The 20381-nt window shown below is 40.8% G+C and overlaps 1 protein-coding gene across 5 annotated transcripts in view; it reads right to left on the bottom strand.

Annotated features, from left to right (window-relative positions):
- Positions 1–156: 156 nt before the first annotated feature.
- Positions 157–20381, bottom strand: part of OSBPL8 (oxysterol binding protein like 8) — a 217685-nt gene continuing 197460 nt past the window's right edge. For all 5 annotated transcript variants that reach the window (XM_083182589.1, XM_083182585.1, XM_083182588.1 and 2 more), the window contains 9 exons: positions 14383–14481; positions 14199–14296; positions 11462–11551; positions 9977–10113; positions 8770–8955; positions 7840–7927; positions 6627–6732; positions 5108–5213; positions 157–4819 (listed from right to left, as the gene is read on the bottom strand). In XM_083182589.1, coding sequence (XP_083038715.1) covers positions 4684–4819; positions 5108–5213; positions 6627–6732; positions 7840–7927; positions 8770–8955; positions 9977–10113; positions 11462–11551; positions 14199–14296; positions 14383–14481 — 1046 coding nt within the window. In that variant the 3' untranslated portion in view covers positions 157–4683. The remainder of the gene's footprint in view (positions 4820–5107; positions 5214–6626; positions 6733–7839; positions 7928–8769; positions 8956–9976; positions 10114–11461; positions 11552–14198; positions 14297–14382; positions 14482–20381) is intronic.

Below are 20381 nucleotides of genomic sequence, written 5' to 3' on the forward strand. Positions count from 1 at the left end.
ATGTTAGTACATATGCGCTAGCATAGTGGCGGGCGGTGATGTATTTTAATACATCCCGCCCAAAGTTTGAAAACATAAAACAAAGGCCTATGTTACAATGTAATATACCCCATGCCATTCTGTATTATGGTTCAGTGCATATAAAACAGACGATAATTACCGTATGATCACATTTTTATTCTAATTGAAAATACAAAACTACTGACCAGTGATAGTGCTTCAATTTTCAAAAAGCCATTGGAAAAGATGGTACAACACACAGGAACATTTGACATGCTAAAAAAAAAAAAATAGATAGGACTTTTTTCCTTTATTCCATCCTACTCTGTGACACTTTAAAGGTCTCCTAAAAATGGTGTGTGGGCAAATAGGATTAGATGCAACAGTCATTCTGTTCGGAGATCCAAATAATAAAATAAACCTATGCCTGTCAAGTGTGTTCTATTACGTTTTATTCACATTCATTTGTCACGGGTTCTGGCTCTTCATCAATACATAACACTGGTCGCAATAAACTTTAATATAACAGTCTATTAGTTGTTTAAAAATGTAACAGTACAAAAACAAGGATTGATGGTGAAATAACAGGTGTGCATAAAATGATAGGAGTCCACTTTACAAGGATCTTGTATAAGAACAAAAGCGTAAGGAGGACAAGTAGGCTACAAGTAAAATATATCTTCGGCTGTGGCCACTAAGAACAACAGAATACAGAACACACAATTTATAGTTTATTGGAAGTTTTGTACTTGAAAGCTGTGAATTACAGAAAAAAACTGAAGTCAATATTTTGTGTCAGAGGTCACTGCTTGTTGCTATGGCTATTAAGGATATGCCACAAATTGTAATGACTTCGTTATGTATACACTCAATATGTGTACAAATATGTAACAATGTTAATATAAATCACAGGCCTCCTGTACCATGCCGCTTATCCAGCTCCCTTGCAGCAGGCCGCCCAATCAGAAAGAAGCAGATTAACGTGAAAGGCTGAGTTCAGCTCATTCTTCAAGAGCGAAGGAGTAAAATATCTGACCAAGTATTGCAAATGCTCTTCAAAGAGTAAGAGTATGGGCTTGAAACCTATCGCATGTATATGGCACAAACCCAAAACACCTCTAATCACTTGTTTAGCAAAAAAGGCACAGGTTAGCTATATTCAGACAGCTCTTGGGCTTTCAGTCACATCCAAAAAGTGCAAGTGTAGGACATACATAATATAAAGGTAAATGACAACACTGCTACTGTATTCTACTCCTTTATGTACCAGATGGGGTAATTTACAGTAGAGGATACGTAATCTGGCACTAATGGGGCAGTCATTGATGTTAATTACTGCCAAAGTAGCAAGGCATTTCAAGTGCCCTCTAGTGGAAAAGGAGAGAACATGCAGAAATGTTACACCTGGACATAATGAAATAAAAGTGGAAAGTGTGATCAGTTGAGTTCCTTGGTTTACAGACGGCATGTCAGTTATACTCAGTTGTGACGTGCCAAAAGATAATCTGATCGCAATTCATGTAGCTTCCAGCTTATTACATTAGACTTCATAAACTTTTGCCTTGTGACTCCATGTTTGTTTAACCATCTAGGTGTACCTAAATGGGTATGGATCATTGGATAGACAGAAACGATCGACATACATTAAGGACGACACGACTGAAGGTCGACAGGTCATTAGGTTGACACAAGCATTAGGTCGACATGGGGTTTTTCACTTATTTTCCTCCCAAATTTCATCACAGTGGACAGGGACACAGAAACATAGGACCGCTGTGCTCACCATGCCTCAGGCACGGTGCCTCGCTACGCCAGGCACACTATTTTATTTTCCCACCACGCCCTAGTGGATGGTAGGGCATGAAATACCACCTGTCGACCTAATGCTTGTGTCACCCTCATGCCCTGTCGACCTTAATGCATGTCAACCTAATGCATGTAGACTTAGTGACCGTATCCCACCTAAACAATTATTTCCGGAACTACAGATGAGTTTTCAGCATGAAGCGATAGAACACTTTTTCTACAAATCTTTCAATCTGCCCACTATTGTTTGCATGTAAAATAACTGAATTTGCTTCCTGGCAAGGAATGCCAAAGCAAGACGGAAATAGAAGGTAACATCTTTACATATTGCTAACACGTTTCTATATCATTTCAGAAATCAAATGTACAATTTACAGTTAAAAAAACATTTTTTGGAGTGAACTGTATACATTGTAATTATCACCATTTTATGGTGTTTGTCTGTACAAGAAGGAAAAAAGGTTTTCTATCTACAAATTCAGAAAGGATATAACTTTACAATTCTAATTTGCTCTATTAATCAGAAGACACAACATATTTAAAGGATTACCCTCTTCAGTACAGGCTACAAAGTGTCATACATCCCTTTTGCACAGAGGAGGCTACATAACAACATGGCTTCCAATTGTAGTCACTTATGAGACAAATACATACAAGAGATTCATCAAAATGATGTGTCTTATAGTGTAACGGAAGATACTATTTTGTTTCTTCATATAAATGACCAACATTTAAATACAGGTACAACTGCCCTTTAACTTAACTTTTAATAGGTAAAATAAATTCCAGGGCATTGTATTCAAATTGTCTATGTCATAAGGACATACTGTAACTAGCAACATTTCATCTATTAGAGATTTAGTAGAACACTAAAAGACACATACAGCAATCCTGTAACCCTCCACACGGTGGAAGCATTGCCTACTGTAAGGAAGGAAGCTGTAAGAAGGAATGTTCGGACTGCTTTGGCAGGAGGAGTTCTCATCATTTGCCATTGCTTCTTGTCCACTGAATTTTGGCAAACATATCTAAAGCTGTCACTGTGTTCAGAAAGTTACATTAAAATCATTCATTACCATTGACAAATTGAATAAAGGTGTAACATGTTATGTTTCTTTTACTATGCACTGTCTATACTGTAACTATGCAGGCTGAAATGTATCAAGTAGCTAAAGTTGCCACCATTGGAATACTGTACCAGCAGCCCAAAAATAGGTTTTCGTAGCCAAAAAGGAAGAATTCCAGATAATATACTTCCATACATGTTTACCAGCCCGGTGATGATGTATAAAATACATGTCAAGGATACGGACCATAATTTAGACCAATAATCTACAATATATGATTTCCTTAAAATGGATATGTCACTAGTGTAACTGGTAAATGCTCCAGCATATCTGGGGATTAGATAATGCATTGGTATCTATACATTATCAAAACACCAGAAAGCTTTTGTTTTAGATAGCAGGTGCCTCATTCCAATATTGCTAGTACAATTAAAAAAAATAAAAAGAGCCTTTGTTGAGATTTATCAAGTTTTGTAGAGTGCAGAGTAGTACAGAAACCAATGAGCTTCTACCTATCATTGTATACAATGTACTTGATAAATGCTAGAATCTGACTTGTTTCTATGGGCAACTATTCCACGTGTATTCAACGTATCCTTGACACTCTTTAGAGGGTTTGGAACATTTTCCCAAGTGTAACAGTACACTCCGCCTTCAGTTGGGTATTATGTAGCCTACATGTCTGTCCAACCAATCAGCACTGCAGAAACCACTGGCACTGTGTGCATGATTACTGATGCTATATTGTATAGAGATCTCCCATAGGCAATCCCTAGACCCTGGTATATTACCTGCGTAGCATCTTGTTTGCAATAGTACACAATTAGGCAACTGCACTAGCCTTGAGAACTTTAATGGTTAGCTATGCATATAATTGTTTACTGACAATATAAACCGCATTTACAGTAAGTACTTTATTTTGGTTATCTCAAATTGCTGTTTAGTAATGCCCCATCCAAACAGTTAAAGCTTAACTAGGATGGTCTTCTTACTGTATGTAGACCATCGTAAAATCTTAAGCTAACCTGGTCCACATGTTAAGTCTTAAAATTCTGTTACAAAAACTGTATACACTTCATTTGTTTGTGAGCAAAATGCAAACTGCATTAAGAAAAACCATATAAGAACATTGTGTAATCCATACACTATTACTGTAACAAAAGGTGGTGTGTTCATTTCCAACTACAGCTACCAGAACTCCTTTGGTCCTACAGCAATAAGGAACACATAATAAAGTGCTGAATTGCAGTCCGGCACACCTGCTGGAAACCTCTAGCTGCTTTGGAATGAGTCACCTGGCATCGGCGTTCCACTACATTATGGCTTTACACAGTCTATGACCTATGAACTAATGAACATATTTGGTCAAAGTGTGACACTCATAACGTCCCTGAATTGACTAGACGTAAGCTTTCCACGCTCTTATGCCAAAGCTAAATTTGTAAGCTATTCTCAGTTCAAGTATGAATAGCATCATCAGTGTTGGTATCTACAGAAAGCAGTCAATGACATACATCAAAAATGTGTATAGACATGTCTAACTGTAGCATTATTTGAGTAAAGCACAAAATAGTTCAAAACTTAATGCACAACGATACAAGGAATATAGACCTGGCACTTTCACACTTTAGGAATTGGTGGTGTAGATAAGATGCTTACAAAGTTGTCTCCAAAGCCATCATTTCTGATTGGAGAATAATTTTACACTCAGAAGTCCAAATGCACTGAAAATGCCAACAAGGCTGAAAGTGGTCCCAATCCAACAGTGACAGTTCCAGACATGACGTATTTCCACGTGAGACTCATTTTCTCACTTGAACAAGTAGTTAATGGCAATCTGAAGTAAAATCAGAAAGAAGATAATACAATAGTCTCTTTGCTGAAGGAAATTGGTATCTACACTTGAGGCATTTGTCGTCACGCGATTACGGAGGGCGATGATGTTCCTACAACAAAAAGAAAGTTGTTTAAGTAGGTTTGTGTACCGTACAAATGAACAGAATAAAATGGACAATAAAGTCAAAAACATAAGAAATTCCAAGGATAGATTGAGAAAATAATCGCCCTACCAATATAGAAGACATTTTTCTATTAAGAGCGTGTATCATTTATGGAAAAAGCTTACTGGCACACTAATTGTGTGTACATTGTGAGACCCCAGAATAAAGTGCATAATCTGTATTCTAAAGAAAAATAACATGTAAGTCATGAAATAGAAAGGACTATAAACAAACCTGTTTATTTCTTCTTGGGTTCTTCTGATGGACTCTATGGCACTTTGCAGCTCACCATGGTCTCCCACCTTCTTCCTGCTTCTAGTGCTGTGAGTTATTAGTTGTGCTGAAAGAGCAGTGAGAAGACACTTACAATACTGGACCACACTGTATTATTACTATAAAGACCAAGATTATGATGAACAGACATGTCCTCATACATCTCTGCTGCAGTCACACCAAGCCTTGTGGCACGCTAGGTTGTATGACCATTTTCTAGCGTTGGATAATTTTTTACAAAACTGCATTTTAAATGCAAAGCAATGGGAAAAGTACACACAAGGAGACAGTGTAGAATATCTGTGTGCGACAGCCTCTAAAGGTGAAGACACGTGCCATTCAGATCAGATTTGATTTTGACTATACAATCTTGACTATTCGATTTTGGCTAATTGCACCTAAGATGTACTAGATTTCCTCAAACAATTTTCAAATGTATCGATGGAATATTATCTACCATTATAAGCAGCACTGCCCCCCCCCCCCCCCCCATGTCTACAGGACTCCCCTCTTAAAAAATGTATGCTCTCCCTGGCCTCCCTGAAACATGAACTTATGTTTAAATCTGAGTGCCAGCATCTGAGAGGTGTGCAAAATAGGCACTATAAATGCCAGCGTTGCTCACATTTGTTATAGAAATTAAAATAAAAATGTTGTGTGAAAAAAAGATTATATTTTCTATATAATGTCAACATTACAGGTCATTATGATAAATACAAATGATTGCTACCTATTTTGACAAAAATTAACTTGGCACTCAAAGGGTTAAGTTGGGTATAGGCTCATACCATGCCAAACTGCTTTCCTCTCCACTTACCCAACCCAATACAGTGAGATGCCCTATGGGGCTTTTACAAGTAGCAATTTAGGGCTATTTTCTAAGCAATCTCACTTGATGCTTAGAAACTGCATCAATATGGCCCCTACATTGCTACGTGCGTAGGGACTATATCGATGCACGGCGCTATCATGCAGCAATTAATATCCAGCACGCTGGATATTAAATCAGTCAGGACCAGTGTTCTGGCCCTGACTGATGGCTCAGCACACAGCACCAACACATCGCTGTGTGTTGAATGATCTTACTGAAGGATTGAGCCATCTAGCATCGGTTAGAACGCTGCAGCATATCCCTCTGTGTAGGCCCCATTAGTATGGCATTTTGTCCTTATCCTACCTAATCTATTTTTTTTATACTGTCTGTGTGTTCCACAGATATGCCAAGTAACACTTTAAGTACTGTATGTACTTTCCTCTCTAAAAACGCCTTACAATTAAAAGCAGCTAACATTAGAAAATATAAAGAAGTTTAAAAAAACCTTTGGATGGTTTTCCATGCCCATCGTGACTTTCTTCACATGCTAGTGATGATCGCCTGGTAACAGCTTCTTAGTATAGAAATCTTTAGAGCTATTCAGTTGAATTCCTACATGAAATGAGCGCACCTATTTCTTATGTTCCTTTGTGTATGAAATGTTACCTTCACTCCCAGACGAGTCCTGGTTATCCAGCTCTGGGGAGGAGCACCCACTTTCTCCTTTCTTCTGCTGGCCACTCACTTTGTGCTTTAGCTTTGGAACACAAACCTGTAAGAAAAACAATTTTTTCATGTCAAACTGCAGAAAACAGTAGAATAAATATAAACAAACACAATACATTTCATTTATGTGAAAGGATTTTTTGCAGATTCTGATTTAACCCTGTAGGGTGTATTCAATGCGGCCGGCAAGGGGGTTTGTATGGCGAGGAGCCATCTTCACAGTCTAACCCCCTTGCCAGCCAATCGCCCTATTCTATGTTCAGGGGGAATTCTTGCCCTCAGAGGACGTCGAGGATTCCCCCGAATGGCGAGGTTCGTCCCTAATGTAGCGAGCCTCGCAATTTTGATTGCCGCACTCGCCGTTTCCACCTCACCTTTTAGAAACGGCGAGTGCAGGGCGGTGGGTTAATACTGAAGGCAGGCTATGACGGCGAGCAATAGGCACTGTACACCTTCATAGCTCACCTGTTTGGCATTGAATATACCCCTTTGAGTGCCAAGCGAATTTGCCAAAATAAATGTGAAAATTTCCAAACAAACATATTTATTCATCATAATGACCTGTAATGTTTACCTTATATAGGAAATAAAATCTATTGTTACACATTTTTTATTTGAATTTATGTAACAAATGTGAGCAACGCTGACATTATTAGCAGAGATTTTGAACATTTCTCACAGAGATTTTGGCACTCAAAAGGTTAAGTATGGAAATCCTTTGCTTACAGTTCTCAGTTATCACATAGGTGATTATAGACATTCCTGTCTGTTTACTGTCAACCTGGTGAACAAAGAGGTAGTGTTTCTAAACATGGTGATCTCTAGTTAGCAATGAAGACTAGAATATGCTTACAAAATGCTGGATTAACTCCTTGAGTGGTGGGTACCAGGGCAGGTTTGTCTTGCCCCAGCATAACCTACCACAGATCATAGGAATCCGCCGCCGCCCCCCCCCCCCCCCAATCGCTCTGGCATTAGTCGCCGCCACTCCCCCAGCCGCCTGTCAGTCTGCCTGGACTCGGGTGCATGAACTTTCCCGATATTAACAGGACAGAGATAAGAAAACCGCTGCAGCTATTCCAGACCTACCTGATAACTGCATTTCTCCCGCCTTACCCCATGGTCACAGACTAATTACACTCCCTGAACGTACCATTGGAGTCCTATGCCTGACTTTTGTCTGGATGGCACCTTCTTTTTCAAACTGAACCATGTCATTTAGGGGGTCCCATGGTCTGGTGCTGCAACAGATAAACACAATATAGCGAATTAGTGAGTAAGCACCAAACGTGATAAATATGTTTCTTATGATTATAAGAGTGATCTATCACATTAAATGAAAGGTTAAGTCATAAAACATGCACTATGCATAAAATAAACGGTTATATTTATCATCCCTTATAAGCTTATACAGTATGTAAAGCCCCTCAAACGGGGTGACTGGATTCCTGCGCTGAGTGACTTGTTTAAGCACACATCGCTGGCATAAACGCAATGCACCCACAATGTGTACTGAGCGTTCTGTGCGAGAACTGGCGATATGACTAGATTTTGACTGCATGAAGTAAAACTCTAGTCAGACTATGGCAATGCGCAGGAACGCACATCGATGTCGCTATGGGGTGTGCACACAGAGCGATCAGTTCTTCATTTCTAAGCGATCTGACAAGGGCTTAAGTCGCCCCGTGTGTATGCCTCTTTATATTTCCAAATTCAAGTTATAAAGTTACAAACAGAACATGAGCTGTTATACAAGCATACTTGTTAAGTATTTTCAACCAGGAAAACAAACAACGTACATTCTAATTTTTATTTTTTTTGCAAAAACATTTAAGGACAAAGTATACATATACCTAAAGAAAAGACATTACCTTGAAAACAGAAATGAACCAGAGGAGAAGTGGCCCATGGCAACTAATCAGCTGCTCTGTAAAATGTTATATTATGCAAATTATAGATGTTACTTCAGTACCGATTGGTGGCCATGGGCCACTACTCATACCTTATTACTGCCTCATACATCTACCCCAGAGTTTCAGAGCGCTATAGCAGATGATTACACAGACAATCCTGAAAAACTTACTCCGCATATCTGTAATGCCACTCGCCAGTGATAGGATCCTGATCAAACAGATTGCAGGTCCAATCTTCCCCTTTGGCTTTCCTTTCTTTGGCAGTTTTTCTCTGAGCTTCTTCTAAAACAAACTTCTCCTGAGTGGCTTCTGTCTGATCTTTGTTATTGATTGCCCTAGTAACATGCTGCCAGAGCCTGGGAATGGAACCAGAGATTGGGAACAGATCAATAACTAGATCTTTATTGATTGGTGTATAGAAATGTGGGTACTTGTTTCCTAGCACGGCACCCATCTCGTTGATTGTATGCCTTAAGTTTAAGGCACTTAAGGCATACAATCAACGCGATGGACCCGATTTTCTGTCAATCACCAGCTAATTTGCCGGTGAAAGATAAATTCGCTTTGATCGCGTCCATCGCGGCCCCTAATAAGGGGCCGCAATGCGACCAACGCGATTTTCCCATAGGGAACAACGTTAAATTATTTTTAAAGTGAAAATCGGGTTGATCGCGGGCCATTATAATGGTACGCGTCCTCCGACCTTTTCATACCGCTACTATCCACGTCGGCGTGGAGTTGATTTTATAAAGTGTGGCGAGCCCGAAGCGTGGCGAGCCCCGCGAGTTGACGCGAGTTGACGCGGATGCCTGTAAAGCCCGCAAGGTGACGCGTATACCTGTGAAGGTATCCGCGTGCGCTCGCCACGCTTCGGGCTCGGTGGCTCGCCACAATTTATAAAATCAACTCCACGCCGATGTGGATAGTAGGGGTATGAAAAGGTCGGAAGACGCGTACTGCCGCCCCTCGCGGGCTCGCTGCGCTTCGGGTTAGCGTCAATCGTGGGGGAGCGTTAACAATGGGGGGGGTCATTTCAACATGAGGGGGGGTTTGGTATTAAAATTGGGGGTTTTGGGGCTTTTTACATTGAAATCAATGTAAAATCGCGTCTCAGGGACAATTTTACATTGATTCCAATGTAAAAACCGGGTCGATCGCGTCGCATGCGATTTGGTTGGCATGCGATGGACGCAATTTTTCCGACTTGATGGATACAATCATAATCACCGTGCTAGGAAACAAGTACCGAAATGTGTGATTCTTAAACACAACACCCCCCCCCCCCCCCAAAAGATCGAGAGATAGAGAAAATCTGCAATGTACACAAGAAGCAAATGAGCATTTATTAAGTAATATGAATTTCATGCACAGACTTACCTTTCAGATTCAAACTCTCCTTGCTCGTCACGCTGCACTGTACATCGCACAAGTCTGTGTTGCCGAATTTCAGGAGTAGGGTTCCAAAACGTCTCAGACACCTCTGTCTTCTTGTCATGAATAAAAACCTCACTGTCCTATAATAGAAAACACATACACCATCGAACAAGGATTGTGGGTAATGGTCTCGCAGCAGGACTTTGGTTCACTTATCTCCAGCAGGTGAAGCAAAATCCCCTAAAATAGACAGGTTTCACTGACACCATGTTTTTTAGGGCAAATTAAATTTTTTGTTGTCAGCAAAGCATTGGGAAATTACACCCAATAATTTTTTGACAGTAAATGGATATTGGCTTTAAAATGCTAAATTTGGGAAAAGGAACTTCGGCACAAGAAATGCACCGAAGTTTAACCATGTGGCGCAAAAAAAGATTTGTGTTTGAGGACACAGTTCTAAGTTGCAAAAACATTTTAGTCTAGAAACTTGAGGACTACAATGTTCAAATAGATGGAAATGCGGTGTGGGGTAAGAGTGAGGTCTGCATTAAAACATTACCATCATATAAAAGCTACTAAGTTGATAATTAGAAGATGAAATACTGCTTCTCCTATTGAGAATAACATTTTGATTAAACAAAAGAGCAAAACAGATGATTTTTGTACTTAAATAATTTTCTTTAAGACTGCAGAAGTGCCATGTTGGAAAATTAGAGGGTAAAGTAACACACTTGTCAACAGACCACACTTGTCAGTGCTCCACCCCACTACATTTAATGGCTGACATGAGTAGGTCAGTTATGTTTAACCAAAAGTCTATGGGGGGTATTCAATGTGGGATCATGGCTGTCGATCCCCGCCGACAGCCGTGATCCAGGCCCGTTTGCGGTCAGATCGACCACAGAACGACAGGCGGGATTCAATGTCCTACCTGCCGCTCGGCGCAAAGGGGGCGTGGCCGCGAAAACGGCCGTGGATTGTCGATCTGCGGCCTGGATAACGTCAATCCACGGCCGTTATTGGCAGAACGGACCCGACAGCTTCTGAAGTCGGGCCCGTTATGCCGTGATGCCTCATCAATGCTGTCGTTAATGACAGCATTGAATAGGGAGCTGCCGCTATTTCCCACATCAGAAACAGTGGCAGCAGATTGAATACCCCCTAAGTGTACAGACATAAATGGTCACAAAGGTCAAATTATCTGTCACCAGACTTGGAAAGGTTAATTTATTATCGCATAACCCAGTTGTCCTACTCCTAGTAGCAGTATCTAACACATCGTGACAACTGGTGGACAGAGTGGAGAGCCACATGTTGGCCTGGCCAAGCCAGACATTGTATGTCAACATCCAGAAGAAACAATGTATACAAATACCAAAATCTGAGGTAAACATTTACAACAACATAACATATATTAAATATGCCTGAGTCTAACAGACCACAATACATTTTTAGAGTTTTGGCACTATGTAAGGTGTTGTCACTTACCCAGTGACCCTCCAAAGTTGCCAGGACTTCCTTCCCCAGCTTAAGCTTCCCTGCTATTTGATTAACACAATCATCGTTGCCAAGAAAAGGCTGCAGGAAAAATTTACAGGCAAAAAAGTCACAAGTGTGTGAGCAATTGAACATAAAAAAATCTTTAATATGCTCATAAACCACCCCACCTTTCCTCATCATGGCTTGTAAGGCTTTACTCAGTGTGTCATGCATTCATATATTTTGTTTTAGACAACTGTTCTCTCTCTGTAGCTTTTTATATTTATATACAGTATGATGACAGTATTTTTTTTATTTTTCCCTCCATATGAAATCTGGTGAATCTGGTGAGCTACAGTTGCAATCCCTATTAATAATATAATGGTGTAATATAATGAGAGGTTACACAAAATTACAATTATGGAAACAGACAAATAAGCAAGTTCCTTTATCTACTTCCTGAATTTTGTCAATTTATATAGTCTCAGATTATGTGTCTAAAAGAGAATGGGTTTTATTACTTCAGAGGCCTAGTTTTTAGGAACCGCCCCTTACATTCCCTACATTTAAAGTCCAGGCTATATGTTTGTTCCAACCTGTTCACCATGAAGTAGCTGTCATTTACAGTCCTCCTGGCATTCCCAAATTCCTCAATCACTTTGCTTCCAGGCTCACTCAATGCCTCTCTTCAGCCATAACCTCCATTATCTTTAGATGATTTCAATATCCCAATTCATATCCCCATCATCGCTTGGTCTCTCCAAGTGGACCACCTCACCCATGTGAGTGGGACCTCACTTGATCTGGTCTTCACTCACCGTTGTGATATTTCTGACTTCTCTAACCACCCATTCCCGCTCTCTGACCATCACCTGCTCTATTTTACATTATCAATTTTTGCTTCTCAATCTCTTCATCCCCAAGGCTACCATCACGAAGCATAACACTGAAGGCCATTTCCACCATTTCCTTTCTCTCTGCCTTTGACACCTACATCACAAACAAAATAGACTCCATAACTCAAATCACATCACATCCCATCCCAACAGCCCCTTCAACACTCCACTACATCTTTCCTTTTACCTGTTTTTATCTCCTCAATCATTCCCTCTTGTCAGACACTGTTCCCTCTGCCTTCAACCATGCCCTTGCCTCCCCTATGCTTAAAAACCTACTCTGGATCCTTACACTATCGCCAACTACTGAAATATTGTTAGGATCAGAACTATCTCCTTACTTTTGCGTCCAAATCCTCAAGCAAACTGTTGAGGATCCAATTCAGTCTGGCTTACATCCTTCTCCACTCCGCAGAAACTGCCCTCACAAACGTCTACAATGACCTCCATGCTGACAAATCTAAGGGCCAAGGCCCAAGCTATGGTTTTAAGCAATGGCCCTTTATTAGAGGGCTGATAGGGATGTCCTATGGGAAGGCGATCGAGGGTTGTAAAGCGGTATCCGATCTCCACACAGTGCCCTACAAATCGACTGCAATCCCAGTGGAAAGTAACTTTACTACATTAGTACTGTGTTTCAGAAGAGCTGTCCCTGCATTGGACCAATATGGATGGTGGGCATTGCCCCTAAATGCCTTGTCCATTCAAGCTAACACTAGGAAAAACTGAATTGACCTTTGATGCAGTGAAAAATGCCAGCATGTACAAGCCCTTAGAATATCTAGGAACCCTGAAGACACCACAGTATATGTTATGTTAGGCCAGGCTAGAACTTGGATGGGAGACCAAAGGGAATACCCCGGTACCGTATTTAATTGCTGTCGCCTCAGGAGTTATCACTCTCTGTGGAAACATTGACTGTGTATCTGTAACATTTAGCTAATCTATGGGGAATGGATTACTGTGACCTATGATTTTATTACCTGCAACCTACTATCAACCGTGCAGCGGAAACTGTGCAGAAAGAATGAAGGTCATTAGGAGTTATGTCTCCTCTATTCATATAGCCAACAATCATCAATATTTAAGGAGCATGGCCTTATATAAAAGCAAATTTCTTTATATTATCTTTATCGCTGCTCTATTTTCACACAAGGTAATTTTTATAAAAAGGGACTCTGTATGCATATCTAACATACACATTGTCAGCAATTAATATAACACTAACCCAGGTTAAGTGTGCTCCCACACAAAGTTTACTTCTCTTTTTTCATGTATACACACTGAATATAGACATGACAAATATCATTTTAATCAGCAGCTGCTGGTGCGTTTAGCACGATTTTACAAATCAGATTTTACAGAAAAAGACACCATACACTACAAGTCGTGGGTAAGGGCTGTTTAAAACTAGATGCATGTAGACACATCTCTACACACCAAGTAACACCTTGGTGTATTCCATTTCATGAATATAGAAAAACATGTGAAATGTAGAGTCTACTGCTTTAAGCAGAGTTTACCTTCATATCATCTAACCTCTAATCCTACAAAACTGTTTATTTCTGTTTAAATAATCCCCACTGACTGAATTTTATTCTGTGACATTTCTTCATACACCTACAGCATGTCAGTCTTGCTGTACCTGATACACTCAGGACACATTGCTCTAAGGCAATAAAACATTTCTATAATACAACTAAAATAAAAAATACATTAGTACCTACCGCCAAGCTTTTAAAAATCATTATCCGTAGTGTTATGCAGTCACTGACTAACTGGTTAATAACATTTGAGGTACAGGCATACATGATAAAGTGATCAAATCCATGTAGATAAAGTATACATACCTTTAATTTAAACTCGAGAACAGCACTGTAACCAGTTTTCTCACACATAATGGTGACACTTCCGCCAAGCTCTAATGTCATTGTTCCATACAAGATGCCTTTGGAGATACAAATGACTAATGTAGTAACTGCGCCACATTACACCACCATGACATCAGGCATTAGTCAGTAGAGGCAGTTTTACCTTTACAGTGAGCATATGGCATGGTCACAGTATAGTCCTCTCCTCTGTTCAGGAACGTTAGTCTCCCTTCACCTTCCAGAATAGCAGACAGAGAGTTGCCTACAGAGGAAAGAATTGCTTGAAATCAATGGACAAACAAATCATTGAAACCTATTAGCCATCCAAAGTAAATATGCTAGACATAAAGGTGGTCCCATACAGAGCTGAATGCACATATGCAGAGTATATCTTGCATGCATTTGTACTACACATGCTTATAAATGGGAGTACACAAGCTCATAGGGCAGTATTTAATGAGAAAGTTCTCCGTGTTTTATGGAGAATTTTTGCTTTTTTCGCCTTGGACGGAGCATTTTGCTCTCCAAAAGTGAGCAACCCAATTCAATGTGAAATATTCTCCGTCTTTCTAAGTGATTTTCTCCGTGTCTCTCCGTGTAGCAATTCTCCATCTTTTGATGGGGAGCTGGAATGTGAACTTTTAAACTAAAAGGTTTTTTTTTTTAATTTTGGTGTAAAAAAATCAGGTTTTTTTTTCTGTTAAGGGGCATGTTATTTTTATTCATGTGCTTATAGCACATGAATATATATTTAATAAAAAAAAAAAAAATTTACATTTTTTTTTTTTACACAGTGCAGCCAGCAGGGGGCCAGAGCGCTCGAGCCGCTCATTAGATATTCATATATTTACTGCACCCGATCGTTAATATGCATGATCGGGTGCAGTGAATACTGGGTCCCCCGCTGGCTATAGGGGGGGCAGCCTGTGCTGCCTGGGTCCTGGGGAGCCCCCCTCCCCACCACATTCCTCTGGAGCAGCCAGGGAGACTTTAATCTCTCTGGCTGCTTCCGTCCCCCGGCTTCCTGAAAGCTCCCTGCCGCGGACGCGACATTAAGCCACATTAAATAGTGGGTAAAGTGCCGTGACGGAGAATCTCCGCTAAAACACGGAGAGTGCATGGAGAGCGAAATAAAACGCTCTCCATGCACGGAGAATTTTCTCATTGAATACTGCCCATAGAGGGTGTATGCTGAAATGGAAGGCAGGAAGGAAAAACAAAAGCAGGTATAGCTTTTGCACTTAGTACAGGGCAAGTACCGATGACTGTCAGTAAACAGGGCACAAATATTCCAAAGATCTTAAGGTCCATAACACACAGAGTTTTTTGCCCAGCACGTATGGATAGCGATGATGGGGAAACTCACTCGTCTATACCAGCAGATGAGCGGCTGGGCTAGTGATGACGCAGGAGCGTGCATCACTGCTCACCGCTGCCCTGTACACACTGAGCAGCCTTTCGAGATGAAAGCAGCTCAAACGAGTAAACCGAGCTATTTCAGCTAAAAATCGCACAGTTTGTATGGGCCTTTAATCTGAGATGCACACAACTTCGAATATGGGGAATTATACCGATGTTTTACTTATACAATTTAATTTTAATTCCCTAGTTCTGCATGTCACAAAATATCCTGAATAAAAACATAATTTATACATGAGCATTTATACACCCCCAATTATCTCCCTCTTTCTGGGTATGTTTAGACACACATCATCTATAACTTTAAAACCACTGATAGGTGAAATTAATAATATTGATAATCTCTTTAAACTGGCAACTTTCAAAGGGTGGGATATATAAGGAAGCCAGTGAACAATCAGTTCTTTAAGTTAATATGTTGGAAGTTGGAAAAATAATAAATTATAAATTATCAGAGAGATTTTGAGAAGGGCCAAATGCGTATGGCCAGACCAGTGTTTCTTAACCTTGGCCCTCCCAATAGTACACGGTTTCCAGGTCACCTGGCTTGTGCAAAGGTGTATTCATTATTCACCAACACCTTTTAAAAGATCCACAGGTGGAGCTAATTATTTCACTTGTGTTATGTGTCGAGACCTGGAAAACGTTAACTGTTGGGGGTCGTTGAGGACCAAAGTTGGAAAACACTGGGCTATACAACTGGGTCAGAGTTTTGTGGGGTATTCATGGTATGAAATTAGTATGTAAAGTGGTCTAAAGAAGGACAACCAGTCAAAACAGCAACAAGGCCATGGGCACCCAAAGCTCATTGATGAATGTGGGGATCACACACCAGGAGTCCAATCCAACATAAGCTTTACAATAGCACCATCTGCTGAAAAAGTTGATGCTGGCTATAACAGAAAGGTGTCAGAACACACAGAGCACCGCATCTTTCTGTACATAGTGCTCCACAAACACAGACCAGTCAAAGTGCCCATGCTTACCAACAGCCACTGCTGGAAGCGTGTGCAAGCAACAAAATAAAATCACGGAGCAAACATGTGGACAGCTGGGTGCAGGGCATCCACAAACCCTGTATGAAGAGGGCAAGCCAGCGGAGGCAGGATGATGCTCCGGAAAACTCATGCAATGTCCAATATTCAGGCAGAACACTTTCAATTTGTCACATTAGTACTGTAATGCCAGTTTAAGTAGCCAGTGACCCACTATTTTTACTACTAAATAATAGGACCTTGAATAGAAGTGTGGAATTGCATCTGTTTTCTGTGCTGCCGCAAGGCCAGCCTGCTTGATGAAAACTCATTAAGTGGGGCCCATTGCACTGCTCTCCAGAATAGCGAGACTGGAAAATCTGTTATTAGACATTTGCTCATCTGGCGATTATGGTGAAAAGGAGACAAAGTAAGAAGGGTCAAACCAATGTTGCCGACCGTATCAGTGAATGCCTGGAAAATTCTCTATCCTCCATTGATTTATCAAGATTCACAAGTACTCTTGCTAAGAAGTCTGCACCTAATGTCTGCAAGTCAGCTAAAGACCAGCCCTTGCGCTAGTCTCCAAAATGCAAGATAGTGCAGGTATCCACCAGTGAGTTGTCTTTGGGACTTTATCTGTCAAAGGTGTGGTTTGCTTCTCTGTCCCGGTCCACACTGCCTTAGTATTCTGGCCGTTCAACTTACCACTGTAAGGAGACTTTGCTGTTCACTTCCCCTTCTTGTGCCCGATCCTTAGGATTGTGTTTGGGGTGCAGTTTGTGGCCTCCTGCCGGACTTCAGGGGAATACAGGACCTCAGAGTTGCCTCAGACTCTTATGAGCCTGCTGCTGCCCAGTCCCAATAGTTCACTGCACTGCTGTTCTACTTATCAGCCGGCAAGGAGACTACCAGCGAGCAAATTTAATGTTGCAGTGATGTTTAGTGTGCGTGCTGCTTCAAGCTTATCGGCCTCCAGGCCTTCATTAGGAATACACTAGCAGCCAGAGTACTAAGGCAGCACGGACCAGTACAGAGAAGCAACCGACCCACAAAGTACCCAGTGTAGGAGTAACTGCCAGACCAATGGCTCCCCGGCATACAACATACATTGGACTAAGTAACCTGACTGGAACAGCAATAAAGGTGCCCATACACGCACTGATTTTGTGTGCTGTGCATTTTGAACTTCAAGCTGCCATGCAATTTTGGGACTTGAAGTGGATGCGATGCAATGTACTGTACTTTGCGGGTGCGATGCAATTTCAGCCTTTTTTTTAAGTAAATAGTTACTAATGGACATCGCATCGCATGTACTCCAAAACTGATGCAATGCGATGCAATGAAGCACAAAAAGTACTGCCTGCAGGTACTTTTTGTGCTTTACAATATTGTACCCGCGGGGACACACATCGCATCCCCGCAGGTACACGGTGCGATTCTATCCAATGCGATGCGTTTTGAAGTTTAAAAGTTCAAAACGCATACAATAATCGCAGTGTGTATGGCCACCTTAAGTACTTGGATTTAGGGTAAGATTATGCAGTGGTTTATCCAAGTGCATTATGCATGCACTTGGGGCAGTGGGATGTCATTCATCAGAACATGATTTGTCTTTTAAATACAGTTATAGTGCACTTCTTAATACCAACCCATTTGCATAGAACAGCACTCATGTATGATGTAACTTTACGTAAACAACTGCTCCTTGATATATGCAATTGATCTACATAATTTCCAAAAGGTTTATACGTCATATATACAATTGTTTTTCCCCCTAATACAATGGTAGGAGCATTTTGACCCCATTTTTGTAATAAATTTGTTATTTCCACTGATACACATCTCACTTACATCTAGACACAAACGGCAGTCCACACACAAGACCCCTCCCTTCATTTACATTGTATGATTCTTGTGAATTAGAAATGCAATATAATTTTTTTTAATATATATATTATGTGGTGGTGTGGACGGGGGGACAGCATCATTGTTTTCTGTAAGAAAACAAAGTAACTTCTTTCTTTGTGCTGCCCAAAGGGTGAGCACTATAATGTATAGGGAAGGGAAAGCATTGCCCTCATATGTCTATCAAATGTATTGAACTTTCATAATGACTTACAGAATTTATTAGCTCTAGCTAAGTAAGAGAACACTAGGATTCTTTTATATACAGTATATAAAAATATATACTTGTATTAGATTTGGCTATACTGACATCTACTGGTGAAAGTCATAACTTCTTTTTAAAAACTTTTTTAAATAATTACATGTGGATGTGTAATGCTGTTCTAATTGGTAAATAAACATTTTAAAACCAAATCAGAAAAGGGTCTCCATCAGTAGGTTAGTGTATGCTAGACAATCAGTCCCAGGAAGACTACTATATATTATAAAATGCCAGCCATAAATACAGGCCCTTAAGCTTGCGGCCTTCTCTTGTTCACCATTTCTCTTCACTCAAGAAAGTGCCTTCCACTAATTCATACAAAATAAGCCCCAGGAGTCTAACAGGGAAAGGGGGGGACAGTTGTGTCTTGGAGTAATTAGGTGTAAACAGATGTAATGAGAGATAAAACTAAATAATTGTTAGTATTCTGAAAGTACACAAGCTTTCCTCTGCCATGATAAATAGCCAGGATATTGAATCTATAGACAGTGTGAGAGGTCAGCAAAGGCAGCATAGTGCATACTTGTTTAAAGCACACTGTTTATTGGTGCTACTTTAGTTTTCTCATTTGAGCCGTGTCCATCAATCAAACCATTTAGAACTCTCAAAGTGGAAGTTTTAAAGGTTTATTACACACCTCTACAGCAATAAATGCTCCAAGAGTACATTGGCTGTCCTCTCTATTGGAATGGACAATATCATGTCTTAGGCCAGTATTCAATGCCTCTGATTCTCCATATTTTCTGGGGAATCAGTCAATTCCCCGGGTTTACAGGGAATTTTCTCACTGGAAAACCAATTCGCCCTATTCAATGGACACAATTCTCTGCAAATGAAGAGCGAATGTCTGGCGATTCTCTGTTTGATTCTCCTCGATTCGCCAGTGGTTTTCAATGGGGTTTTTAGTGGAATTCGCCGAGAGTGTATTCAATGCTGAAGTGGAGAACTGCTTTCTCCAGTGATTTTCCCCGGATTCTCCATTTTACATTCGTCATCTTTTTCTGGAGAACTGGAATCTGATCTTTGAAAATAAAGCGTTTTTTATTTTTATTTTGGTGTCAAAAAATCTGATTTTTTTTTCTGTGAAGGGGCATGCTATTTTTATTCATGTGCTTGCAGCACATGAATATATAAAAAAAAAATTTTTTTTAACTTTTTTTTTTTTTTTCACACATTCACCAGCAGGGGGCCGAGCCGGGAGCCGCTCATTAATATTCATATATTCACTGCACACTCGTCCCGATCATTACACATGCACGATCGGGACCAGTGCTCTCCCTCTGTCCCCCACAGCCCTTCTTCACCCCCGCAGTGTCCGGCGCAGGCAGGGAGGCTTCCATCTCCCTGCCTGCAGCCGTCCCCCAGCTCCCCGGCGGCATTCGCCGGGGGGGGTTAAAATTCACCGCCAGGGGCAGAGAGCCCCTGAGGCGTTGAATAGGGAGAACGGGCGGCTGCCCGGCGAATCTCCCTACAGGGAGAATTGGGGAGAAAGTGCAGCGAATCCTCCCCAGAGGAAACATTGAATACCTGCCATAATGTTAAAGACAAACCCTTCCTCTAACGATCCAGGGTTTTCAGAGAGAAACCCACACAGATAGT

The sequence above is a fragment of the Crinia signifera genome, chromosome 4, assembly GCF_055691185.1.
Source record: "Crinia signifera chromosome 4, ASM5569118v1, whole genome shotgun sequence".
Taxonomy (NCBI): Eukaryota; Metazoa; Chordata; class Amphibia; order Anura; family Myobatrachidae; genus Crinia; species Crinia signifera.